This window comes from Pogoniulus pusillus, chromosome 23 (genome assembly GCF_015220805.1).
Source record: "Pogoniulus pusillus isolate bPogPus1 chromosome 23, bPogPus1.pri, whole genome shotgun sequence".
In the NCBI taxonomy this organism is placed as follows: domain Eukaryota; kingdom Metazoa; phylum Chordata; class Aves; order Piciformes; family Lybiidae; genus Pogoniulus; species Pogoniulus pusillus.
Window position 1 is genome coordinate 17,665,765 of NC_087286.1, and position 27,378 is coordinate 17,693,142.

Genomic DNA, 27,378 nt, shown 5'->3' on the forward strand with positions numbered 1-27,378 from the left:
TGGTGCTGGCCACCTGAGAGAAGAGAGCAACCTCCTCCTGGCCACAACCACCCCTCAGGTAGTTGCAGACAGCAATAAGGTCACCCCTGAGCCTGCTCTTCTCCAGGCTAACCAATCCCAGCTCCCTCAGCCTCTCCTCGTAGGGCTGTGCTCAAGGCCTCTCCCCAGCCTCGTCGCCCTTCTCTGGACATGCTCAAGCATCTCAATGTCCCTCCTAAACTGGGGGGCCCAGAACTGAACACAGTACTCAAGGTGTGGTCTAACCAGTGCAGAGTACAGGGGCAGAATGACCTCCCTGCTCCTGCTGGCCACACCATTCCTGATGCAGGCCAGGATGCCACTGGCTCTCCTGGCCACCTGGGCACACTGCTGACCCATGTTCAGGCGGGTATCAATCAGCTCCCCCAGATCCCTCTCTGTTTGGCTGCTCTCCAGCCACTAATTAGAGCTCTTCTTGTGCTTTGCACTCTGTGCTGATGTGTTTTGGTCACTGCCTGTCATCATTCGTGTCCTATGCTCTTTGTGAATCAGCGTTTAGTGAAGGCATCCTTCTGGTTTGCTGGGTCACTACCAAGACTCCAATCAGATCTCTTCAGTGAGGTTTCAGATCAAACAGCAAATAAACAGTAGAGTTGACAGGAGCAACATCATATCCATCTCAGAGCTGTGCTGTGAACCACAGTTTGTGGATTGTGTAGACACACACTCTTCTATACCACTCTGCTTATAGAAGCATTCCTGGCCTGAGCTTCCTATGTCTTTCAAAACCTGCCAAATGTATAACCACAGGTTAGTGGTAGTGCATAGGTAAAAGGAGGAGACAACACTGCTGTTGCAGTGCATATTGTATTCTGCTTAACACTGTGTAGGTAATCTTTTCAGACTGGTGTAGGATAGACGTAGGGGACTCTACTGGTGCTGCACTCTGTCTCTATTTCACGTCAATGTGCTTACCTAGCTCAGGCCTAGCACTGAGCTAATAAATCCTGCTGAGAGACACAGCATTTTAGTTCAGGCTTAATGATGTGTTAAGACAGTTAGCTGCTGGGGGACTATGGAGGCATTCTTAAGCCACTTTATCCCCCTGAACTGAACTTTTAGCAAGGTTATGACTTGGCTAATCCATGGACAGAGAGCCTTGAGCCTCTCAGAATGTTTTGCTCTATTTGATTCTCTGATGACTGGAAATGCAGCTACTCTGTGCTTCCATGGAGATAGGCCTGGCTGGAGAGAGAGGATTTGCTCTTGCGTTTAGATGTGGTGATGTTCCTGGCTGGGTTTTTTTTTATGCATCATGTGAAACTATTTAACATTAATTTCTGTACCTCCCTGTGCCCATTTATAAGCTTAAGGTACTTCCCAGAGAAATTCAAAGGTTTAATTGTGAAAATATGTTCTGTAGGACAGTTTGTGTTCAGTATACTGCCTTGTTCCCTGGATTTTAGCCAGTCTGAGCTCTTTATCTCAGTCACAAAGCAAAGTAATGAAATCACTGGTTAGGTTGACAGAGTACATGCCCTTAGCTGTAGCTTGATATTTTATGCTGCTGCTGCTATATTTGATCTTTGTTCTAATCCCCTGGTGTGAAGTGACTCTAGAGCAGGGAGATATCTTGCCCACCTCTTTGCTGCTCTCTCAAGTATAAATAGGAGTTGATTTTTCTTCAGAGAGAAAGAGAATAATCAGCATTTCTTTACCTCTACTAGCATCAGGAGAACAGATAGATATATATATATATATATATATACACACACATATAAGTGGATGAGCTAGGACTGCATACCTGGATGCAGTCTCTAGGGTGATGGATGGGGCTGGAGTAGCAGGGGCTCTTAAAAGCAGCATATTCTGGAAGAGATTTCCTGGTCTAAACAGAAATAAAGCCCTAGGATGTTTTTCACAGTCTAGTACTGATTTGCCATCTGTCTATGGAGGTATCACAGTGTTGGTATAGATGGCTTCATTTTTGTAAGCCTTTCTTCAGAGAGTTGATGCTCCTGAGGATCTAGTCATGGTCTGCTAAATCAAGGCCTTATTTGAGCAATTTATATCCAATTCATAGGCTTGTAGAGATATCTTTAGGAAATTTCTGACTTCCTGGTGTGTATTTCATAGTGCATGGCAGCATTATTGTGCTGTGGTATAATAATGTATTCAAAATCAAGGGAACATTAAAGTTCTTCAAATTATGATATGAGAGAGACATGCACAGAGAAAACTGAACCAGACATGTTTCTATGTTCTTAATTTACATGCTCCTCAATTTTGCCTTCTGAGGCCAACCACATGTCTGACTCTTGCTGAGCATTTAACAGCCTAGGGGTCTTCAGTTTCTATTAGTTATCTACAGTTTGAAACCTGTATTAATTTTTACCTTTCTGTTGTGTTTTCAGGCTGCCTGTTTGAGGATGACCTTTGCAAATCATCTGAAGTCTGTGTAAATGGTAAGTCTGCAGTGTTTAATTTGCTGACTGCTCTGTCCTCTGCTGTGTTAATTCTATGTGGTTGATTCAGTAAGACAAATCTACATGCGAATGACAAGGAGAGGAAAGAAAGAAGTATTAGATCTGACTATTCTGGTCACCAGTTAAGGGAAATTTGATAGTAAAAACTATATAAATATTCTCTCAAGCTCGACAGCATCATCTCCTTTTAGGAGAAATGGATTGTAATTAAGTACAGTGAAATATGGTAGCATTTAATTTGTCTTAATACAGAGTGAAAATAACTGGTTTGCCCTCTTCAGGTTGTTTATCTTTTTAGAGGATGATGTTGAGCAATTATTAAACTCCTTTTCTTCCAAAGGTTGTTATTTATTGTAATAAGGGAGGTCTCAAAGGAAGACTGCCATTATTCTTGATTGTGCTTCTTCCTCTTTCTGTGATTTTAATTTTAGTTTTTTTTTTTTTCACTTGAATGATACAGAAGCAGCTTTCCTCTGCTCTCCTTCACATTCTTTATTTTTTTTAACTATTTTTGCATTACTGAAATGTCTGAATGGGTTTAATGGAGTAGTAGGAAAGAAAAGACTGCTAATGTGCTACATTAATTATTGAGGTTTTAATGAAGGATGGACTTAGAGGGGATTTGATAAGTGTCTATAAGTATCTGAAGGCTGGCCAGGAGAGGGGGACAGGCTCTGCTCACTGCTCCCTGGGATAGGACAAGGAGCAGTGGGTGTAAGTTGCAGCAAAAGAGGTTCTGCCTAAACACAAGGGGGAATTTCTTTACTGTAAGGGTCTACAGAGCACTGGCACAGGCTGCCCAAAGAGGTTGTGGAGTCTCCTTCTGTGGAGCCTTTCAAGGCCTGTCTGGATGTGTTCCTGTGTGATCTGTGTTAGACAGGATTGTGCTGCTCTGGCGGGGGAGTTGGACTCAATGATCTCTTTGGGTCCTTTCCAACCCCTAACATCCTGTGAGCCTGTGATCCTATGGACCATGTTTAGAGAGAGGTCTTTTGAAGCAGTTACTTTTTAAAATATGTAGATATGTAAGTAGGTGTGTAAGTAAGTGGTTTAGGTGTGACCCTGCCCCCCCACACTTAAGAAAATCACCCAGACTAGACTCAGCTGAGCTGGAAATTAAAGAATGAAGCTTTATATGTACAGCTTAGCCCAATATACAAGCAGATATTTACCATATCTACAGCTATAGCCAGAAATATCCAAGTTAAAAAGTAATACAGAAACATAACAGCCCTCCCAGAAATCAGAGTCCCCACGAGGGCCTCTCAACCTCCCTTCCACTTTCTTTCCACCCCTCTACCTTACCCCAGACTTTGCCTTATGTTCAAGATGAGTTTAAAGAGTTGGCCAGGAGGGTTAGGAAGCAGAAGGATTACTCACACAGACTACAGGTTAGAGAGAGAGAAGTGCAACCCAAAGCCAGAGAGCAAACTGTTATCTATGTTTGTGTTCTTGTTTTTATCCATCTCAACAAGCTTATGAGTGAAGCAGACATCACCATTGTTTCCTTTTCACAGCCTATAGTCTACTTCTTCTCACCAAAATATCCCAGCGAGGCTCAAACTAGCACAGCAGGGATTTTTTTTTTCAATTAGGTGTTATATATGAAATATCTCTTCATTTGCCATCCAACACAGAAGTCAATAATAAGGCTCTGTTGTTAAACTTTATTAATATCCTAACTTAACAAACATTTAAGATGAAATGAGATTACATTTCCAGTATGGTTGAATGACAGAGAAATGTACGCAGGAGAGGGAACAGAACACAGGAATTAATGAGGAATTAAAGTGAGCTAGAAACAATTCATTAAAAACCCCCAAACAACTCTTACACAAGAATTGCCTCTTAAAGTGTAATTTAAAATTGTTCCACTAGTGTGCAAAAATTCTGCACTGACAATTTCCATGAGTGACTTCAGGAAGGGTAGTAGCAGTGTTCTACAGTGCTGTGTTTTGCTACCAATGATGCTCAGTGCCTTCATTGCTAACAAATGCAAGTGTGTTTCATTGGGTTTTGTGATAGGTTGCACTTATTCAATGTATGACATTGAAGAAATATAGGTACTGCAACTGACAGCAACAAGTCTTCAGCAGAGATGAGCCTTTACAGGCATCTTAAGTACTGTGTGCAGTTCTGGGCCCCTCAATTCAAGAGAGATGTTGAGGTACTGGAACATGTCCAGAGAAGGGCGATGAAGCTGGTGAAAGGCCTGGAACACAAACCCTATGAGGAGAGGCTGAGGGAGCTGGGGTTGTTTAGCCTGGAGAAGAGGAGGCTCAGGGGGGACCACATTACTGTCTACAATTACCTGAAGGGAGGTTGTAGCCAGGTGGGGTTGGTCTCTTCTCCCAGGCAACCACCAATAGAACAAGGGGACAGAGTCTCAAGTTGTGCCAGGGGAAGTATAGGCTGGATGTTAGGAGGAAGTTGTTGGCAGAGAGAGTGATTGGCATTGGAATGGGTTGCCCGGGGAGGTGGTGGAGTCACCATCCTTAGAGGTGTTCAAGCAAAGCCTGGATGAGGCACTTAGTGCCATGGTCTAGTTGACTGGATAGGGCTGGGTGCTAGGTTGGACTGGATGATCTTGGAAGTCTCTTCCAACCTGATTGATTCTATGATTGTGTACTTCATAGCTGCTTGCTTTACCTGTTTTCTTAATTGAAGATGTGGTTTCTAAAAATGCAACATTAGCATGCAAAAGTAAACTATGGAAATTGTGTATTTGAAATCAGCATGGAACTTTTCTATAGCTCTACTCTTATTTTGCTGTAACTCTAACAAATACATATATAACTCATCTGGAGAGAAGGCTCTGAGGTGACCTTAGAGTGGCCTTTCAGTATCTTAAGGGGACCTACAAGAAAGGTGGAGAGGGACTTTTAGGCTGTCACGTAGTGATAGGACTAGGGGAATGGAACAAAGCTAGAAATGGGTAAATTCAGACTGGATGTTAGGAAGAAGTTCTTCACCGTGAGGGTGGTGAGAGCCTGGAATGGGTTGCCCAAGGATGTGGTTGAAGCCCCAGCCCTGGAGGTGTTTAAGGCCAGGCTGGATGAGGCTCTAGACATCCTGATCTAGTGTGAGGTGTCCCTCCTCAGGGCAGAGTGGTTGGAACTAGATGATCCTTGTGGTCCCTTCCAACCCTGTCTGTCAGTAATGAATAAATTAGTAGATCAATTATATTTCCTAGTAGCTGATCTTAAATAAGTAACATACCTGCAGGAGCTCAGTCAGTGTGTTTGAGGTCACTGCAAAGTGTTTAATTTTTTATTTCCTTAGCTGGGGAAATGTTGTTCTTGATGCAAGTAAAAATGCACTATTTTGGAGAAAATTAACAACCTTTGGAATTGCTAGAATACAATCAGAATTTGCCTTTATGTGGACCAGAAAAGAAGAGGGCCACTTGCTTCTGAGCTGTCTTTCCCATTTTTTCCTGTCCAAACTGCTTCTGGTTCGTCTGTTTTTCTGAAGTTCATCAGAAATCCTGACAGATTAAAGTCTGAGTGCTTTGCTGAATGGAAAGCTCAGGATCTTAAGGCTGTGGAGGTTGTTATGCTCAGGAGCAGAGCTTTGTGTGTTGCAAGGTCACGGAAAGGTTTGCCTCCTTTATTGTCACGCAGCTGCACGTTTCTGAAGGGCAGTGTGAGCATAGCAAAGAAACAGCAGCTACTTTTGGGGAGCGTTTTTGAAGCATCTGTGGTCTGTAGATCTGAATCTGACTCCAGGAAGGCTGAGGATTTTAATCTTTTATCTCAGCCTTCATCAAAGGTAGCTGAACTGACCACATTTTCAAAAATGAAACTGGGTTTGCCTCTTGCAGACGTTAAATCTTCACAGTATTTGCTACCTCACATCGTGTCTACCAGCTGGAGACTTCAAGTGTTTGTCATGCATCAGACCTGCAAAAGGGTAACCAAAACACCACTGACTGAGCTGTTCCCTAGCTTTAAAAAACCTGGACCACTCATTCATTCTCTCTTACCTTGAAGAAAAGATTACCTGACTGAAAGGCTTTGCTAAATGCTCATTTGTATGTTTAAAAAGGAGGTGCTTAGAAGAAGTTGGTTCTACTGTTAGAATCAGTGTAACTCACTTGTACAGTCTGATACAAACAGCATAGCTGTATCGGTTGCATCACTTACATCTGTTTCTGTCACATGCCATTTTGCAGGGCAAAAACCCTGCTGTTGTAATGATTGTTGACTTTTCTGCTCTTTCCCCTCATCATCTAAAGGTCTCTCGGCTTCAGTGATGGGTTCTCGCTTATGTTTGTTTAATAGCTCCAGCAGCATTCATGCAATATTAATTTATTTCCATAAACCTTTTATCAGTTTCCTGAGCTTCACTGACTCATCAAGTGGTTAAAAAGGAACATATTGTTTCATGTTTGTTTTAATGGCATTAGGATAAACCAGGCAAGAGTTAGTTTTCCTGGACTTGTTCTTTTCAAAGCTAGAACTTGGTGGGGTGAAGTACCTTAGGTGTTGTTTACTTCACTTCAGGTACATCATTACCTCTAACTTACAGTCTAAGGAACTGATATTTTCACCCATCTAAAAGGGCTGAAGTTTGAAAGCTTGCAGCTAAAAATCTCTGTGTGAAAGGTATATATGCTTATGAGTTGCAGATCCAAAAATAATCTGACACACTACAAACTTGGAAATGTTTGCTCCCCCATAAGTGCTGATAAGCTGCTGCAGATGCTAAAGGAAGCAAATAACATCTTAATTACACAAGGGGAAATTATAGGAGGGCAAAGAATGCTGTAAGGAACAGGATTTGAAATGAGGGCGTGTGTAGTGACACAGCTGTGGGTAAAGGGGGATATGGCATTCACACATTCACATATGCTTTTCTGTCTGGGTTATAAGTTAAAGCAAATGAGGTTGTCCATGTATTTATGTTTTCTTAACTGTTGTGCCTGGGCTGTGTTTCTGTGAAAAGGAGAGAGAAAGAAGCATCAAGAAGGAATTTTTAAATGACCTCAGAGACAGAGATCCTTCACTTATCCTTGAACACTCCTTGTATTTCTGTATTAAACCTAGTACAGTTGGATAAGTGGGAATATGTCATGTTCTGTTTTGCATTTTAAGTGATAAGTAAAGCAGTTTATGCAAAGCATCAGCTTGCATAGCTTCTCTTTTGGAAGGTTTAAACAAACTGGCTTCTAAAGCAGCAAAGCAAAGAGGAGTCCTTATCCTTTCTGATGAAACCGTGCTATTGAATTCTGGTAGTGCCACTGGGAGAGACTCCGTGTGGTACAGATAAAAGCCTTCATTTTAAAATAAGCATCCCTTATTGTCCTCATTTCTCCCTTTATTGAACTGTTTGAACGTTTAGAAGGATGGCATTCTTTCCTTTAGGTTTAATCTTCAGATATTTTGCTTCAGAAAGAAGCTTTGTGCTCTGTTTTCTCCATGCATGGATACCATGATATCTTTGCTCTTTATCAGCGGAGCCTTTATAAATCAAGGCAGCTTTATTTTTGCAAGCTGCTGTGGCTGCAAGCCTCCTTCCCGCATGAAATCATAACAGGGTTCACACAGACAAGATCAGATTGTAGAAAACAGCTCTGTGAGGCCAACCAAAAAAAGTTAATTAAATGCAGTCGTTGGCGCAGTGTGCGTCATTAAGTCAAGCCTCGCTGACAGCCACGAAACTCCTCCTAGGAAGACATGGTTTAATGTCTGCAGTAGTGTTTGAAGATGCTGTGCTTCTGAAAGGCTGTATAAACAGCTCTGCACAGCTGAATCAATATTGCTTTATGTATGCAAGCTGCGCTTGTTAGGAGGGACTTAGGGTAGCATGGTGTGTCAAAGGCATCCAAGCATTGCTGTACAAAGTCATGAGCCTTTCCAAGTTTGAGTGTCTCCAGATAACTCAGAATATTAATGTACTTTCTTCCTCAGCAACAGAGCTCCTGGAACATTTAGAATCTAAGTGATTGCATGTGTTGGTGATGAGCCATAAATGGTAAACATGTGCTACAGATGATAAGGGAGAGAAGTCAGGAGCCCTGAAATGGTTTCTTGAACTTAATGTGTTACGCTTTGAGGTTTTCCAGATCATTGCACGGTAGGATGGAATTACAGAGGGAGATGCACCTCAGCATTGTTTAGCTAACAGATGTCTGCAGCTCCATCTGCATTTGCAAGGCACTTCTCTAAAGCTATCGAATTTTTGTCAGACGACTCTACATAGCTGAAGCTTTCTGAAGCTTTTGAGTAAGCATCAGTGCTTGTTATACCTTAGGAGTAACACTAAGTGGTACCTCTATGAGCTGTCACTTTATTGCATATACAGAAAACTTCTATGATCTGGAGATTCTTCACAAATAACTGAAGTCCTAATGCTATGAGGTAACCCAAGGTTGTAATTTCTAACCTGAATTCTGAGGTACATGGGAATACTTTTGTTTGGGATAAAAAACTGACCATTTATTTACATATAAGAGTTTCCTTTCTGTGGTCCTTCCATACCAGTTCAGAGTTTGTGGGAATTTTGTCCAAAACATGACTTTGAAAAATATGCTTTGGATAACTATGACAGATGAATGTCAATTTAGAGTGAAAACTTGAGAAGGAGTAAACTTTAAGATCTACTGTTGTATAATGATATTCTGCAAACCCACCTCCTCAAAAGTATTTACACATTTCATTCAACTGAAATCAAAGGGGAGTTAACAGCTAAATATTCCTGAGAATCTGTGTCTGAAGAATGTGACCTTCTTTGTTATGACTGTTTTACACTTCTTGAAGATTTCATATTTACCTTTTGAAAGAATTCTGGGAAAATAAACACCAAGGTTAAAATTTGCTTAGTTTTCTCCCCACACTTGTTCTCTGTTCAATTGTGTGGCAGTCATGTAATAGGACCAAGTAATATGAAGTTCATTTGAGATGAAGATTCTGTTTCCCCATTAGTCTGCACACATCCTCCTGTTAGTTCTCTTTTCCCCTTGTCTTATGAGGCTCTAAAGACACCAGTGCCAGAGCTCCTCAGGATTAGTAAGCAGAAGAGATGCTGCAGTGTAACTTAGGTTATGAATCACAAAAACACAACAGAGAGCAGGAGATGGTGACTGGAGGAAACTGAAGGCTTCTTGGCTCTATTCTACCCCGTCATGCTGCTGCCTAGCAAAGAAATAGTCTAGTTGCTAAACCAGAAGGGTCTGGTTTGCTATTGAGTATAGAGTATTTGCTGACAGGAACACTGTCAACATTGAGGCTGAATTGTTCTGAGCTATTTGAGGCAAAAACACTTTGAAAAAAAAAGAAAAGTCAGTTTTAACACAGGGTTAAAAAAGCCAGGGCAGTCACAACTTCATCTGTTTCACCTTGCAATAGTGTGATGTGTTTTCTCTTTGAAGAAGAGGCCCATCTATCTTCCAGACTGTCTTGTGTTTGTCTCAATGTGGTGTTAACATAGCTGTCTGTGTGATAGTGAGGCAGAAGTGTCTAGCACAACTGGGCTTCAAACTAGAGTAATGATCAAAGGTGAGGGTGTAATCTTTTTGTTAGTACCAGGTGTGTAGTATGATGATGAACCATGCTTATCCACCATCCCAGCTGTCACCAATGGCATTATTGTGAGCATTTTTCTGTGGAGGTTCTCAAGGTGCAGCTCCTATTGGGCACAAAACCATCACTCAGACTTCACTGATGGTTTGCTGTCAGCACCAAGTGAAAGGTAAGTATTTATATTCCTGTGGCCTGTGCTACAGTAAGTAAGTCTTGGAGCTGCTGAGCATTGCAGAGTGTTATTTTGTGTGGACAGACCTCCTTATTCCTACAGCTCAGGCAAGAATAGGAACTTTCATTTCAACCATAGTGTTGTAACTTCTGGTGCTCTGTTTTCCTACTCCAAGTATCAGCAATGAGTTTCCCAGAGTCATGGCAAGCACTGCATGTAAAATTGCAGTAGTGTAGTAATTGTAGCAGTGCAGCAGTAGTAGTGAAATTGTAGCCAGTATATGCACAATGTTTTGAGGGGCAATTTGGTGTTTGGTTCAAGAAATTTACTACAAGACTCCACCTCCCCACCTATAATTTGGGAAGGGGGTTTAGATCACTGGGGAGTAAACTGAACTGTATAGTGTGTCCCTCTTTTGCCCAGATGATTTATTTACAGTGATGTGTAATGTATTCAGATTTGGTTGTTTTTCTCTATTTGCTGATTTTTGGAGCTATTACTTGGCAGGATATGTACAATATGGTAGCTGAAAATACATGATCCAGTAGCATGTTTTTATCCTTAAAATATGTTCAGGTATTTGAGATGTAGTCTATGTCATGTATCTGCTTAGTGTGTGATGGAGCCCTTCATGAACTCTCTTTGTGTAAGCTATATAGCAACTGTGGGCTCATTTGTTGGATTTGTTCCCTATTTAATTACGTTGTTGGGCTCAAAAAAAGGGGAAAAAAGGTAATTGTAACATTTGGGAGACCATGGAAAAGTACAGCCCATTTGACAAAAGGCATTAGGGAGACACAGTAAAATTTGTGACTGATGAATCATGAAACACAAGAGCCTGAAAAGGACAGCGTGGTCTATAAAGAAGAGAACACCAAAGGATAATGTTCTGGCAATGAAGTGGGAAGCAAATGAATCCTGGTTTGGAGTGACACTCGAGCAGTGTGCCTCTGCTGAAAATCCATCATTTTTTCCACTCTTCTTGTGTCAAAGGCTATTCAGAAGTGTTATGGTTACCTCGTGATTGAAGTGTTTGGGTTGTGTTTTTTGCAGAATCATAGGCAGGACTTTTTGCTTAAATTATCTGCTTAAAAAAAACCCAAACCCCACCATAAACCCTGAAAAAAACCACCATATTTATGAACCAAGAATGGTGATAAAAAATGTCAAAACATAGGAGGCTTGAAATTGGTGATTTGGGAGCGATGGCAACGCAGACATACTGCAGTTATTAGGTGGCTGAGACTTGAATGAGAGATTCATCTGTCAGATTTTTACAGTGTAAAATGGATATTTCCTGCTCAGCATGTGGAGTCGCCATCCCTGGAGCTGTTCAAGGCAGGATTGGATGTGGCACTTGGTGCCTTGGTCTAGCCTTGAGCTCTGTGGTAAAGGGTTGGACTTGCTGATCTATGAGGTCTCTTCCAACCTTGGTGATACTGTGATACTTATGGATGTCTGTTTCCTGCATACCTTTGGATCTACTTGCTTATTTTGGGCTTCACCTGATCTGTTCAGTGTGAAGCTGTGATACTTGCCTTTGCCCTCCTGAATATCAGTAAATGTCCTCCAGAGCTATCTTCCAACTTCTCACATCTTGTGAACGTTGTCTACATCTTGTGAACGTTGTCTACATCTTGTGAACGTTGTCTACATCTTGTGAACGTTGTCTACGTCTTGTGAATGTTGTCTCAGTGCAGCAGTGGTTTACTGGGTCAGATTAATGATTGTCATTAATTATCAGGGATTATTATCATTCATGATCAAGGTACTTTTGCTAACTAACAGATACATCAAAGTGAGCTTCTAAAAGAGGATAGATTGGAAAATGTTGACCACATTTCCCATGTGTGCTGGTTTTTGATAATCCTGCTTGTATCCTTCTTTTTGAAAACTTCAGTAATCCTGGCTACTAGTACACATGGTTACAATATGGCTCATGAATCATACCATATATTTTCAAAATGTACCAATTTTACAAGGCCATTAATGAGTTGCTCTTGACTGTTCACTCTGTATTTTCTCGGCTGTGTGGGTGGCAAAGCTGTAGATTTCTTGCACATCTTCTAAATAACATCCTGTTGAATGTTTCTTTACAGTTGAAAGTTTCTCTGTCATTAAGATGCCATACCTTTTTTTTTTTCCCCTACCTTTTTATTTTCTTCAGAAGCTCTTTAAAAACTTCTGTTTGTTGGTCAGACCATGCCTCGAGTGCATTACTGTAACTGTTCAATGAGCATTTTTGTGTCGCTGACTTCGTAGCATTTGACAAGCACTGATAGGTTTTTTTACTTTCAATTTGCCTTTAGACAGTAAAAATAATAGGAAAAAAATATTTATGCTTTGCAAAGGGAAATGTTGTAGTCCTGGCTAATAACCTCTCAGAATATGTGAGAACTGAGTAGCAAAACCTTGTAACTTGAATCACCTGAAAGCATTTCTGCCTCAGCAAAGCAGAACTCTGATTACGGTTTCTGCAGGACATGGAGATATTTGTCTGGAGATAGCTTGTGTGTAAAAATGTAGTCAACAATATTTAACAACATCAGATGGGAAGTTAAGGAGGAGAGAATGACTTTGTAATATTTTAAAGTCCATATGTTTTTCATATCCATATAATATATATATATATATATATATATATATATATGAAAATAACTTTTAATGATGTCATCTGAACAGGTGAACAGAAGATGCTTTTCTTTCCCTCTCCCCTTCTCCCTCTCCCCTTCTCCCTCTCCCCTTCTCCCCTTCTCCCCTTCTCCCCTTCTCCCCTTCTCCCCTTCTCCCCTTCTCCCCTTCTCCCCTTCTCCCCTTCTCCCCTTCTCCCCTTCTCCCCTTCTCCCCTTCTCCCCTTCTCCCCTTCTCCCCTTCTCCCCTTCTCCCCTTCTCCCCTTCTCCCCTTCTCCCCTTCTCCCCTTCTCCCCTTCTCCCCTTCTCCCTCTCCCCTTTTCCTTTTTCTTTCATTTTTTTTGCTTGTTTCATTTTCCTTTGTTTTAAATAAAGAATGTAGAGGTTTTATTCCAAGTTACCGAAAGTCCTTAATTGGACTGGATTTGATCCAAAATAGAACATTCATCCAAGGAGAGAAAGAAAATGTGTAGAAAATATATTCTCTTTATTCTAATGCTTAGAAAAATTGTTCTGTAATAAAGAACAGTGAGAGATTTTTTGTTCTGCATCTTCCTTTAATAAAGAAGAGCAATCTGAAAGTCAACTAATTATAGTGCTGTTGATTAACAGGTAAAGGCTTGGTAATGAAAAGTCATTCTCCACATAAAGCATTCGAAGCCTTTAATTTGAACAGAGTTTTCTTTCATGTCCCACAACTTCCATGGCAACAGCAACAAAAGTTGTTCTAGAGGTAGACAGAACAATAAATATATTTGATGGTCCCAGACTATTTATTGTTATTTAGTCCTTTACTTAAATAGCTTTGGCTGGTGCTCTGCATAAGCTAGGAAATATTTGGTTGCTTTTGCTGCTCTGTCAGCATGTTCCTCTGTTGGCCCTAAAGTAGGATCAGTATGATTTAAGGAGGTTGGTGACAGCAGAGAATGGTAAGACTGAGTAAGGGAATACATCGTTTAATATTTGGACTTGAAACTATTCAAGGAGAGACCTCTGTCAAAAGGAAAACATTTTGGGTTTTAATGTCATTCAACAAGCATTTCTGTTAGAAGAACATTGAAATTCAAGGGGGAAAAGGTGTATCTAATTTAATAGATTTAATCTTAGGCCTTTAAATGTTGTATTTAGTCTTTCAACTGCATTATATCACTGGCTGTTGGAGATTTAGGCTTGGTTTTTTACCTTGGAAGTAACGGGACAGGTATAATTGTAACCAGTTGTGCACTAGTCAATTTTCCAATGACAAGAATGTCTTTTATTAGGGTTCTCTATCTGTTATTGAACTGTAATTGATTCTTTCTCTGTGATGAACTCTATAATATGTAAGAGAGGTGTATTACCCAACCTGAAACTCTATAATGTGCTGACAAGGAAAAAATTGAGAGTAGAGCTGAAAATTAAGGTCTTTCTTCAGATTTTTTTTCCTCTGTAATCTTCTTTCTTGACTCTTGTTCTATTCCTGTGAAATTCAGAGAAAAAGGGTATTGTGGTAAACTGTCAATTTCTGGATGGACATTTGGATGGTATGATTGCCAATAATTGCATAGTTTATTGCACATTTATAGAGGACAACCTGCAATGCCCAGTCACAGTAGACCAGTTTAAATGGATTGTGGATTTCCAAAATTAAATCAGTTAATTTCCTTTGGAGGTGAAGTTTGGGGCTGGTGGAATTTGTTTTGGTTTAACATTTTAATACATTTTCTAGCTTTATGTAATAAGCTTGACTTGTTTTTATTGTAACAAAAATAACCCTAAACTTAGCCAAGTTTATAGATGGAATACTAGGTTGGAAAGGAGCACAAGGATCACCTAGTCCAAGTTATAAGTCTCTTGCCTAGAGAAGAGGAAGCTCAGGGGTGACCTCATTGCTGGCTACAACTACCTGAAGGGGCATTGTAGCCAGGTGGGGGGTGGCCTCTTGTGATGGTTTGGGGGTTACCCCACCCCTCCCACACTTTTGAATTTGCCCCAGCTAACTCAGACGGACCCTGGGAATATAGATGAAGCAATTTATTTACAGCTAGCAGAATTTACAAGCAGCTATTTACAATATATACAGTTATATACAATTATATACAGAAATATACAAAGGATAAACAATACAAAAGCACAACTCCCCTCCCAGAAACCTAAGTCCCCAGGAGGGGCTTTTAAACCACCCCAACACCTCCCCCGGCCCCTCTCAACCTTACCCCAGTTCTCAGGAAGAAAAGAGGTGCAGCCAAGAGGTTAGGGAGCAAGGTTAGTAGGAGCAGGGTTAATAAGATGTGACCAGGTCTAAGGCAAAAGCAAGAGTGAGAAACAAAATGGAGAAAAAGTCTTTCTTCTTCCCAGAGTTCTCAGCGTAACTGTGAGAGAAGTTGACATCAATTGTTTTCATTTCACTGCCCGTTATCTAGTTCTTTTACCAAAACATTCTAGCTTGCTTCAAACTAGCACACCTCTTCTCCCAGGCAAGCAGCAACAGAACAAGGGGACACAGTTTCAAGTTGTGCAGGGGGAAGTCTAGGCTGGATGTTAGGAGGAAGTTCTTCACAGAGTGATTGGCATTGGAATGGGCTGCCCAGGGAGGTGGTGGACTCACCGTCCCTGGAGGTGTTGAAGAAAATCCTGGATGAGGCACTTAGTGCCATGGTCTGGTTGACTGGCTAGGGCTGGGTGATAGGTTGGATGATCTTTAAGATTTCTTCCAACCTGGTTGATTCTATGATTCTATGATTTGTACTTTTATCTTTCTAGGGTGTTGTTTCATTTCCCTTTGCTGTTGAACTTTCAAGTTGGAGATCTAAAGATTTGCTAGGCTTCTACAATAATGAAAGAGTCCTACTTTAGTGACAGCCTGCTTTCCTTTTCATGGAATTTTGCTGATGGCTTATGCTAGACAGTTTAACAGAACAAACTGTTCTTTCACTGACAGCAGCTATTAGAAAAGTTCCCTTTTGAATTTGTACCTATAATTTTGGTTTGAATGACTCTGTTCTAAATATTGACTTTAAACTTTTTTTTCTTTTTTACTTCTAAAATTTCTGTGAATAAGATTGGATCGAAACAAACCAATTTAGTCAACAAACCATTTAGGAAATGCCAATCCTGTTCCACATCCCAAATTTCTTTTTGTTCACTTCGATTTTGCTGTGGTAAATTTAACTTTAGATGCCGAAGTTCCACTTGATGTTACTGTTAAAAACACTTCAAATTTAGTCTCTAATACTAAGATTTAATTTTCTTTTAGTAGAGCAGTCACCATTTAAAAGAGGGTCATTGCCCAAGAGGTACTCTTCCTGCTCTCTAGTTGGTGCTCACCCATATGACAGAAATTATAACTGAAGAAATGGGACCTGGGGATACTGATAGGTAGTAGGCTGAAGATGAGCCAGCAGTGTGCCCAGGTGGGCAAGAGAGCCAATGGCATCCTGGCCTGTATCAGGAACAGTGTAGCCAGTAGGACGAGGGAGGTTATTCTGCCCCTGTACTCAACACTGGTCAGGACACACCTTGAGTGCTGTATCCAGTTCTGGGCCCCTCAATTTAAGAAAGATGTTGAGGTGCTTGAACATGTCCAGAGAAGGGCAACAAAGCTGGTGAGGGGCCTGGAACACAAACCCTATGAGGAGAGGCTGAGGGAGCTGGGGTTGTTTAGCCTGGAGAAGAGGAGGCTCAGGGGTGATCTTATTGCTGTCTACAACTACCTGAAGGGAAATTGTAGCCAGGTGGGGGTTGGTCTCTTCTCCCAGGCAACCAGCAACAGAACAAAAGGACACAGTCTCAAGCTGTTCCAGGGGAAGTCTAGGCTGGATGTTAGGAGGATGTTCTTGTAAGAGAGAGTGATTGGCATTGGAATGGGCTGCCCAGGGTGGTGGTGGAGTCTTCATTCCTGGAGGTCTTCAAGAAAAGCCTGGATGAGGCACTTGGTGCCATAGTCTGGTTGACTGGCTAGGGCTGGGTGCTAGGTTGGACTGGATGATCTTGGAGGTCTCTTCCAACCTGGCTGATTCTATGATTCTATGAAAGAAACTTGAGCAGAAAAGAATCCTTATTTCAGTGCTGTCCCACTGAGGGGTGGAATGCTCAGTGGCAAATGATTGATAGATGCATTTAACATTGCAATACAAACTGTAAATCCATGTTCACTTAAAAGGTAATCAGCCAGTTAGTGCCCATTTCATGTCTCTAGATCAAATTCCAAGTCACGTCTTCTTGCTGGGCGCTATTTCAAATGATCTAACAAGAGATTTATACTAGCCTTTGAAAGCTGGAGTTTTTTTTTCCAGTGAATTAAGTCATTGGGTAAGATTATTTTGTATTTCATGAAATATTGGTGTTCACAGATAGTGTCAAGGAAGATGTAAAGGTTTCAGTGCCTTTTGTTGACATGGTAATTGAAAATACCTTGTGACTGGAATCGAGGTTAACAGCATAGTTTAGTATGGAAGACAGCTGCAGCTCAAAAGGCTTATTCCTCCACAAAATTCAGTCAAAAGAATCAGTCTACCACAACACATCCTTTTTCTATCCACAGGCCAACACAAATTAACTAATACCCTAAGTTTGGGAGGTGCCATACTGGGCAGGTTTGGGCTTCACCGTAACCAGTATGGGGCTATGTGTTGGAAGCAGTGCTGATAACACAGGGATGGTTTACTTACTGCTGAGCAGTGCTTACAAAGACTCAAAGAATCAACCAGGTGGGAAGAGACCTCCAAGATCATCCAGTCCAACCTATCCCCCATCCCTATCCAATCAACTAGACCATGGCACTAAGTGCCTCATCCAGCCTTTTCTTGAGCACCTCCAGGGACGGTGACTCCACCACCTCCCTGGGCAGCCCATTCCAATGGCAAATCACTCTCAAGGCCTTTTCTGCTCCTCAGGCTGCCCTGCTAGCGAGTAGGCTGAGGATGCACAAAATGTTGGGAGCCAGTGAGTACACAAATATTGTGGGACACAGGTGGGACAACTGACCAGAGGGATATCTCATACCATCTGATGTCACACTCAGCAGTAAACTAGGGGAAGGTTGGCTGGGGGCTACTGCTTGGGGACTGACTGAACATTAGTCATTTGGTGGTGAGCAATACTTTCCATGTCACTTATCTTTCTTGGCTTTTACTTCTCTGTTATTTTCCTTTTAATGAACATTTATTATTACTTTATTTCCATTTTTAAACTGTTCTTCTCCCAGTCCATGAGGATGTTTTGCATTTACCCTTCCAATTCTCTTCCCACTCCCATGCCACTGTGGAACAGGGTGAGTGAGCAGCTGTGTGGTGCTTAGCTGCTGGCTGAGGTAAAGAGGTAAAACCACAACATGTACTTTATCAGGACTGCAGTGTCTTGTGAAGTTCACGCTTGCTGCTTGGCTTAAGTCTCCTAGAGTCTTGGGGAGAATGACTAATGTATTTCATCACAGACTAAAGGAAATGGTACTACAGCATTCTAGGGCTAGGGGGTTTTCATCATACATTTCATTTGTACACAGTAATACATCAGTAAATATTTCCCTTTTTGAATCTAAATGTCTCTACATTAGACATTAATGGGGAATGGGCACTTGTTAATTAAGTGCATATTTCAGTGCCATTACAAGCTGCCTTTTTAGAAACCATGGCAATGATGTTAAGCATTTGCTAAACAAAATCTGGTCCTGTATGTCATACAGTTTGCATCCTGTTTACTACTGAGGAGTTGGCACAGACAGAAGACGTTTTGTTAAAAACAATAATAAACAGAATTGTCTTGGTCTGAAATCAACTGATTGCTGAAGGACAGTTCTGGGTGGGAAAGAAAAAAGAAGAGGAGGCATAAATAGTTCTCTTCCAATCATTTCATGCCATTGTTTTTTATTTTATTATATGTTTTTAGTGAACCAGCATTTGCACATTACCTGAGGTGTTATTTTATGGAGCTGCAGCTCTCCTTATTATGTGAACCTCCATTTCTTCAAGCAGAGAAATACTTGGATGTGGCACTTGGTGCCATGGTCTAGCCTTGAGCTCTGTGGTAAAGGGTTGGACTTGATGATCTGTGAGGTCTCTTCCAATCCTAATGCTACTGTGATACTGTGATACTTTCAAACCAAACAAAATCACAAATCTGCTCCATTCTCCCAAGGGAAGATGACAGGGAGCTATTTATAGACATCTCCTGCAGGACATTTGGTGCCATGATTTCAGGCCCCTATCTGCCTCACAGAGGTGTAAATGTTAGTGCTTGCACCTCAGACAGTGATATGGGATAATCTCTGCCCTGCTTACGGCTGCTGGTCGTTTTACAGTAACAAGGGAAGGAATCCTGTGACTAGGAGAAGAACTGGGAAAGGGGCTTAATCCTGTTGTATGGAGTTTGGGATAGAATCATAGAATCAGTCAGGGTTGGAAGGGACCACAAGGATTATCTATTTCTGACCCCCTGCCATGGGCAGGGATGCCCTACCCTAGATCAGCCTGGCCAGAGACTCATCCGGCCTGGCCTTAAACATCTCCAGGGATGGGGCCTCAACCACCTCCCTGGGCAACCCTTTCCAGGCTCTCACCACTCTCATGCTGAGCAACTTCCTCCTCATGTCCAGTCTGAACCTTCCCACCTCCAGCTTTGCTCCATTCCTCCCAGTCCTGTCACTCCCCAAGAGTCTAAAAAGTCCCTCCCCAGCTTTTTTGTAGACCCCCTTCAGATCCTGGAAGGCCACAAGAAGGTCACCTGGGAGCCTCCTCTTCTTCAGGCAGAACACCCCCAGCTCTTCCAGTCTGTCCTCATAGGAGAGATGCTCCAGCCCTATGATCATCCTTGTGGCCCTTCTCTGGACACGCTCCAGCATCTCCACACCCCTCTTGTAATCTGGGCTCAAGAATTGGATGCTCACCTGGATGTCAATACCTATACTACTAAAAAAAAAAGAAACTTGAAGCAGTTGGTTATGAGCTGCCTTGTTTTCCAAATAACCTGCAAAACTTAGTCCCATCTGCAGTTCATATATCCCCTAGACTGTTCTTTCTCTTGTTTCGACCATGCAGGAATTTCTCTGCAAGCAGTGAAGCCCAAGGTGACTGTTTTGCTGGGGAAAAAAAATAACACATTATAGCCATATAATCAATGCTATAGTCTGAAACCACTCCATTAAAGAAGAAAAAATGTAAACAATGTGAGAAAACTCATCTATCTGTTGTCTAGAAAGATGATTACGCTGTGAGATTTTCTTGGGGGGGAAATACAAATTAATGTAGGTCATTGATTTTAAAAAAGCATTATCCTTTGTTAGACAAGGAGATTTTGCAGGCAGTCTAACACACTTGCAGCGGAGCAGAGCCATATGTCACTGCAGCAGGGTTGTCCTTTGGCTTGAATAAAATGAGAGCGTGAAAGATTTTATTGCTTTGGGTGTTAATATTGGTCGTAATCACGATGAAACAGAATTATCCACAATATCAGTGTGGGAGATATTGCAGTTCAAGTGGCAACAATTTTATGGGGGAACAGATTGATTTATTTCTAGTTGTTTACTGTCTGTGCCCATGAGCCATGCTGTCTGCACGGCTGGATCCACGCTCCGCAGAGGTCTGTGAGCGTTGTGTGCCGAGTGGATAACTCTTCCCCTGGGAGCAGCTTCTCGGAAGTGTCTTGCGCAATTGCACTTGAACAAGCTGTGGGGAATATTGATTAGTGGCCATTCTTATGGAAAGTGGAAGGGAATCTAAGCAGGGCTTTAACAAGTGGTAATTCTATCTTTTTGTTGTTAACAATATCTGAATCGACTTCAAATCCAGCCAAAGAATGTAGCTCTTCCAGCCAAAGCTGAGAAGATGATGATGTAGTCTGACTTCACTGCCGCTGACAACAGGGTTGGTGTGGGCACATGGTCAGCAAAATGGTTTGTTCATAGAATCAGAGAATCAACCAGGTTGGAAGAGACCTCCGAGATCATCCAGTCCAACCTAGCACCCAGCCCTACCCAGTCAACTAGACCATGGCACTAAGTGCCTAATCTAGTCTTTTCTTCAACACCTCCAGGGATGGCAACTCCACCACCTCCCTGGACAGCCCATTCCAATGGCAAATCACTCTCTCTGTGAAGAACTTCCTCCTAACATCCAGCCTATTTGTTCTTTCAAATGGAGCCACAATAAGCTCTGTTCCCTGGAGCAACTCAGCTCAGTGTTTACTTTGAAAACTAAAAACTTACCCTTTTAAATGGGAGACAAGTAAAATGATTTTGGGAAAAATAATGTATAGGGTTGGTACCTGATTTTATTTTTAAGTCAATTTTGACTCATTTGCATCAAGAGTGTTTGTATAAGGAAAGGAATAGAAGTCTTGATTTGCTTGAGGAGAGAGTTAGCTTTAGTGCTAGAGGTCTGGAAGGTGATATAGAATCATAGAGTCAGTCAGGGTTGGAAGAGACCACAAGCATCATCTAGTTCCAACCCCCCTGCCATGGTCAGGGACACCCTTCCCTACATCAGGATACCCAGGATAAAGTCAAATAATGAGAAGAAAATGTCTTTTCCTACATCTTTTATATCCTTTCAAGACCTTATTCTCAGGTTATATTTAGAGTTTATGAAAGAATGTGTCAGAAAAGATCATGAGACACAGTGCTTTCATGGATATCTCTCTTGTTCTGGAGGGGCCACGAGTTGAGTTATTTGGGTTTTGTTTGCTTTCCTTGGTCAGCCAAAAAAAAAGCCACAGTTCTGTGGTGGGATGATGTGATTGCATTTTAATAACTCTGGCCTGATATTTCTGAGCAGTTGCAAGTCTATTTGTCACTAGTACTAAATAAAGCCAATGGGCAGGCAGAGGTGGTTAAAATGTCTGTCTGTCTCCATTAAGCACTGTGCCTGTTTAAAAAGGCTTGGTCTGTTATCATTGTCTTGCCCTAATGAGCAGTGGCTCAACAGTAACTGGATGAATTAGCTAATCTCTAAATCCCATTACTATTTGTTTTGCCTGATGCATTTGCTGGGTCGCTAAATTAGGATGAAAGGTGCTAGCAGTGTAGAGCTGTTAGCCAAACAAACTCAATTGATAGCCCCACAATGTCAAGGTCATGATTGAAAGTACTGCAAAGAGAAGCACAACTGGAGTTCTGCACAAAAATACCATTACTTAAGTAGCAGTGGGATCTGTCGGGAGCTGGTGCCAGGGTGATATGTGTGGTTGTGGATGAGTGCCATGAAGGCAGCTCCATCAATATTACAGGAAATCTGAATGAATAAAGCCAGATGCCAAGTCCTGTTCCAGAATTACCTAATAGTCTTCTTTGGGTGTCCATACTTATTTCAGTGGCTGACAGTGTGAAACTGGCAAGCAAGGACATTGCAGCCCCTTAAGTTGTAGCCTCTTAATTGCTTTCTCTGAAGCAAACTTAAATAACAATAACATGGCTTAGAAAGTAGATGTTAGTACTGAAGTTGAAATACTTGGGGTATATTATCTTCTTGTGAGATAATTGAATTATTAGATGTGATGGGGTTATGCTTGGTAGAAATGCAATTCAAAGGGGTTGTCTTGCCTGTGATTAGTCTGAGAGAGCTAGAAATACTAGTTAATTTGAAGTATATTAAGCCATGTACCCTTTCCCATTAAAAATAGCTGTCACAGAATGGAAGAGAATCAGTGAAATTGGTGTGCAATGACAAGGAGTAATAACATAATGGGATGTGAAAAGCTGATGGATTCCAGATTGGTTTTGATAATAGGCAGTAGAGGTAGCAAACAATTTCATAGCAGGAGAAGATTCAGAAAATTTGATAGAGCTGGAAGATAACAAAGAGAAGAAAGAACAAAAATATCAAGACTTGGAAAAGTTTTTCAGTGTGGCAAAGTTTTGCAGTATTTATGTGAACACTCACAGTTTTATTAATCTTTGCTGTTCAGAATAATCTTTGGATCAGCTGCAAGTGGCAGCAGTGACTGATACTGTATAATCTGTTTAAAAGTATTTGGGTTCTTTTAGGAAGGTCACAGGTGTCAGGAAGAAGTTTGTAAGTTTTCTAATTTCTTGGAAGCAGAACTGATTGGAATTGCACTAATTGGAATTGAACTGGTTAGAATGGAACTGATTGGTTTCTTCATGGCATGCCACTTGTCTGACAGCAATGTTTATGTGTACCCATAAGCAATATAAATGTGGTCAGCTGTGATGTGCTGAAAGTCTTAAAGAAAGCTGCTATTGAGATGTTCTCTTGCTATACCAAAAAAACAAAAGAGGGTGAAGTGTTTGTTATCCATACCTGTGATATAATTTCTGCAGGTTTTGGAAACTCATGTGCTTAAAAGAAGCTGTTACCTGAAAAATGATGAGATATTATGATGTTAGGTATTGCTTCGACAGGTGTGACTCCCTCAAGTCTGCCTTACTTGTGCCCCTTTCAAATCCTTAGCCTTGTTTGAGGCCCTTGGCTGCTCTCTCCAGCTTCCAGATTCTCCTTCCTCATCCTTCCTACCATCTGCATGAGCAAAACCAGGGCAACTTGGCTATTCTCTTGAGTCTCTGCCTTTTTCTTTCCCTTCTCTGGTCAGTAATATGGTTAATAGCACTTTTCTGGTTAATGCTGACTATATCTGGATTGTTTGACTCTGAGGCTGGTGCTAGCAAGGCTGATATGGGCTCCTCTTTCTGCCTTTTACTCCACAAGGTTAGTGTCTTATCTGGGCTGTGTAGTCCAGTGGGCATTAGGATGGAGAAGGTTGTCTTCTGAACCAGATACAACACGTGAAAACCTACCTGGCCCTTCATGCATGCCTCTTGCTTTTGTTCCAGGAGTATTCTGGGTGTAGCTTCTTTGTGCATTCCAAAAGAATTGGTGCCAGAATCCTGTGCCAAAAATGGTGTTCCCTCTGCCACACTACATAACTGGTGGGAGGGAGCTTCCAGCCTTAGGTCTGCATGGAAAAGGGGGTGGAATGTGACTGATTATTAAGCTGGGTTGTGTCTTCTGCTTGGCCAGAAGCATGTTAGTGTTGGCCAAATGTAGTTTGCATGTGACCTTTGTGGAAATAGCAAGTTATCTGTCAGAGGCCATGTTGTAATGTCCTTTATGTGTCCATGAGCATAGAGCTAAGGTGGTACTGGCATTTAAACCCATTTTAAGTAGTGTGTTCAGTCTTTCACACAGCTCCTCCACTTAGGGTCTCTTACCAGATGATGAGAAAAGCTGTAAGCAGAAGCACAATCCCCATTTTTGCTCCAGGGAACGTCTCATGTTGAGAGCCTTGTGGCTGGAGGCATGAATTTCATCTGGGTTTGCCTGAGGCTGTGGGCTGTGCTGCTGCTGGGAGATGTCTCACAGAGATGGGGTGATCTCTGCCAGGCTGGTGATGTGGCTTTGTGAAATCCTCCTGTGGGCTGGAGATGTGCCTGTAGTGTTGTAGCCACATGGATGTTTCCCCAGGCCCTTTCAGTGAGCAAAGCAGAAGCATTATTATTATTAATTAAAACCCCCAAACAACCAAGCAACCCTCACCTTAAAAAAAAAACAAACAAACCCAATCTGAAAACCTTCCAAAAAGCTGCTCACTGACTTTAGGAGCATAACTTTAACTCAATTACTCAATTACTGTGTCCCTTTTGGGGGACAGTTCCAAACTTTCTTCCCATCTCCCATACATGCACAGGTTTATTTTGCTGTCATGATCACAGATGCAGAAATAAGGAAGGTTCAATTTTCAGACAGTCCAGAAGTATGCAGTGTCCACATGTAAGATCCTGGCTTTAACAAACTATTCTTAAAGGAGAAATTATAACAGTGCTTTCTAGCTGGAAAATGTACATCTAAAGTGACTTAGGATAAATATGTGTATAGCATATTGCTTATCTTGTGTCTGATGAGAGCCTTGTCTGGGGAGAAGCTGCAGCAGCAGAGCCACCCTGTTTGGTGTTTGTAGTTCTTTGACCTGCTTATTAGATGGCATTCATATGAAGAAGATGAATTCATGAGAGAAGTATTTAGGGGGACTATGTTAAAGAGTCTGTCATCACTTTTAATTGTTTTATGGATATATACAAACTATTTTAAGCAGATGCTCTTCTATTGTCAGCAATAGGCAGAATCCAGCCTGGTGTGATGAAAATGTTATGTTTGCTTTGCAATTGTATATGAAAAATAGTGGCAAATAAAAATAAGGTAAACCTGAAAATCCTGAATTACATAAATTATTAATTCATAATTAATTAAAATATTGTACTTTGCAATTTTACAGATAATGCTTTTCTGGGCTGTACTATGGGGGAAATTAAAAGTTGCAGCAAAATAGAGTGGTTTGCCTTATGGTACAATTATTTAGTGGTATTTTAGTTTATATATTTCTTTGTAAGTTGTGCCAAGGGAGGTCTAGGCTGGATGTTAGGAGGAAGTTGTTGGCAGAGAGAGTGATTGGCATTGGAATGGGCTGCCCGGGGAGGTGGTGGAGTCACCCTCCCTGGAGGTGTTCAAGCAAAGCCTGGATGAGGCACTTAGTGCCATGGTTTAGTTGACTGTCTGGGGCTGAGTGCTAGGTTGGACAGGATGATCTTAGAAGTCTCTTCCAATCTGGTTGATTCTATGATTCCATCCATTTGTTGAAAGGGAATTGGCATAGCAGCACTGTTGTACTGGAGAAAAAAGAAAAAGTTTAATTTCTCATGAAATTTAAACCAGCACACAGCCTCTTCTCCCCTAAAACGAGTTCCTTTTCCCTCCTCTTCCTTGTCATTATTCCCTCCTTGAGTCCTGACCTTTTATTTTCCTGCATTTACGCATCTCTGTCTCTTGACTCCTCATCAACTTCTTCCTCTTGTACCGCGCTGCGGCAGGCATGCAGGAGCAGATCGTACAGGAGCTACAGCTAAGGATGCAAACATGCTTTGTGAATGTCATTGAAGGGGGGGGATAACAGGAAGAAGCAGAAAGCAAAATGCATAGTTGGGGTTGTTGTGGTAAATCCTGACATTGCATAGAGAAAAAGCATTTTGAAACTCAAGTTTCAGTAGCACAAGAAATTTGCCCCTCTCCCCACAAGTACAAGAACATCTTGCTTCAGTTATTCAAGACAGCTTATTTTTGGGTAGTAAAGCAACCTGTTAGGCTATGGAGCTGAGTTCTTAACACCAAGATTGCTTCAGTATGACAGTGTAGCTAGCCTTAAGTGTTGTATTTCAGTGGTAGCTGACAAACCCTTTTGTTACACGATGTGGCTGGCAGTTCCACATGCAGGGGAGTGCCTCTGTAATGTTTGTGCACCTGAGGAAGTCTGTGGATAGTTTCATCTTAGTGCTGATGTGTTCTTTGCTGGTAAATCAGCATGAAAGGGTGAAGATTATTTTGATGTAACATTGTGCTGACCCTGCTCGTTGTAGATGAGCAGATGGCATGGTAAACATTTTGTACTTGTGCCAGAGAAAGGCTATGAGACTGGAAAGTAAACCTTAGGCTGAAAGTCTTGGGCATGATGAACTCATTGTTAACATCTTGGATGTGAGGTGGCTGGAGAGCAGCCCTGGGCGTCACGACTGCAGCACCATTCCTTGGGTGCAGCAAATCCTGCACAAGGCATTGGCTTACAGACAAGGCACTGCCTTGTCAGAAGAGTTGGGAAAACCAACAGTGAACAGTGACTGGAATGTAGCAGTGTGAAGAAGCAGTTAGCTACCTCCCCATCAGACTGTCACAAGTGTAAAAAGAGTGGAGGATTCAGCAGGGTGAAGAGTCATGTTGGGCTTGCCCTTTTTAACCACTCTTTTACTTTTGTCTGCATACAGATGGATTTGGGAAAGCTGTGGGATGTGCTGCTGAGTGGGGAAGGGTTGTTCATCTTGATGCCCTGAGAATGGGATTTTCAGATTGTGAGTTGAGGTTTCAGTTGGTGTTTTTTTGTTAGCTGCATGCATTGCTAGAGATGAAAATGTGGCTCTCTGACTAGCAGTCAGTTGCTAGGAGAGCAAGACAAAAATGAGTAATGTAATTCATGCTAGCACAAGTCTGCAGTGGGATTGGTTTCTGGAATGCCTGTATATGTTTATCAAAAAATGTAGATGTTTGTCAGCAAGTTATACTAAGTATATGTCATAGAAATCAGGAGAAGTACAGAGTGTGTCATAATCATTAGAGATGTAACTCAAATGAGATAGAGAACTGCTATGGGACTGGCAACCCCTGATGCACATACTCATTTATGGCTCTACCTTACTCTTTATATTAGATCCTGAAGTGGGAATTCACAGGAAACAATACTTTTGAATTCACAGAAGTTTTTATTAAGCAAGAATAGAATCATAGAATCAACCAGGTTGGAAGAGACCTCCAAGCTCATCCAGTCCAACCTAGCACCCAGCCCTGTCCAATCAACTAGACCATGGCACCAAGTGCCTCATCCAGTCTTTTCTTGAACACCTCCAGGGACTGCAACTCCACCACCTCCCTGGGCAGCCCATTCCAATGGCAAAGAAATGAGTTTGCATCCTCTAGAGTCATAAATTTAAATGCTTAGTGATGATCCATCATATCTATTATGAACAGGGAAAGAATTCTATAGAGATTAAATATTCCACGTCATAATGTATAGGTACAAAGGACTGGCTTAAGGAGTGCAAACTATGTAAGAGAGGCCT

At 41.6% G+C, this 27,378-nt stretch overlaps 1 protein-coding gene across 1 annotated transcript in view; it reads left to right on the plus strand.

Moving 5' to 3' along the window:
- PTPRN2 (protein tyrosine phosphatase receptor type N2) overlaps positions 1–27,378 on the plus strand; it is a 705,188-nt gene that overhangs the window by 60,407 nt on the left and 617,403 nt on the right. Inside the window, exon 2 of the mRNA XM_064162805.1 lies at positions 2,394–2,444. Within this exon, the coding sequence (XP_064018875.1) occupies positions 2,394–2,444 (51 nt within the window). The remainder of the gene's footprint in view (positions 1–2,393; positions 2,445–27,378) is intronic.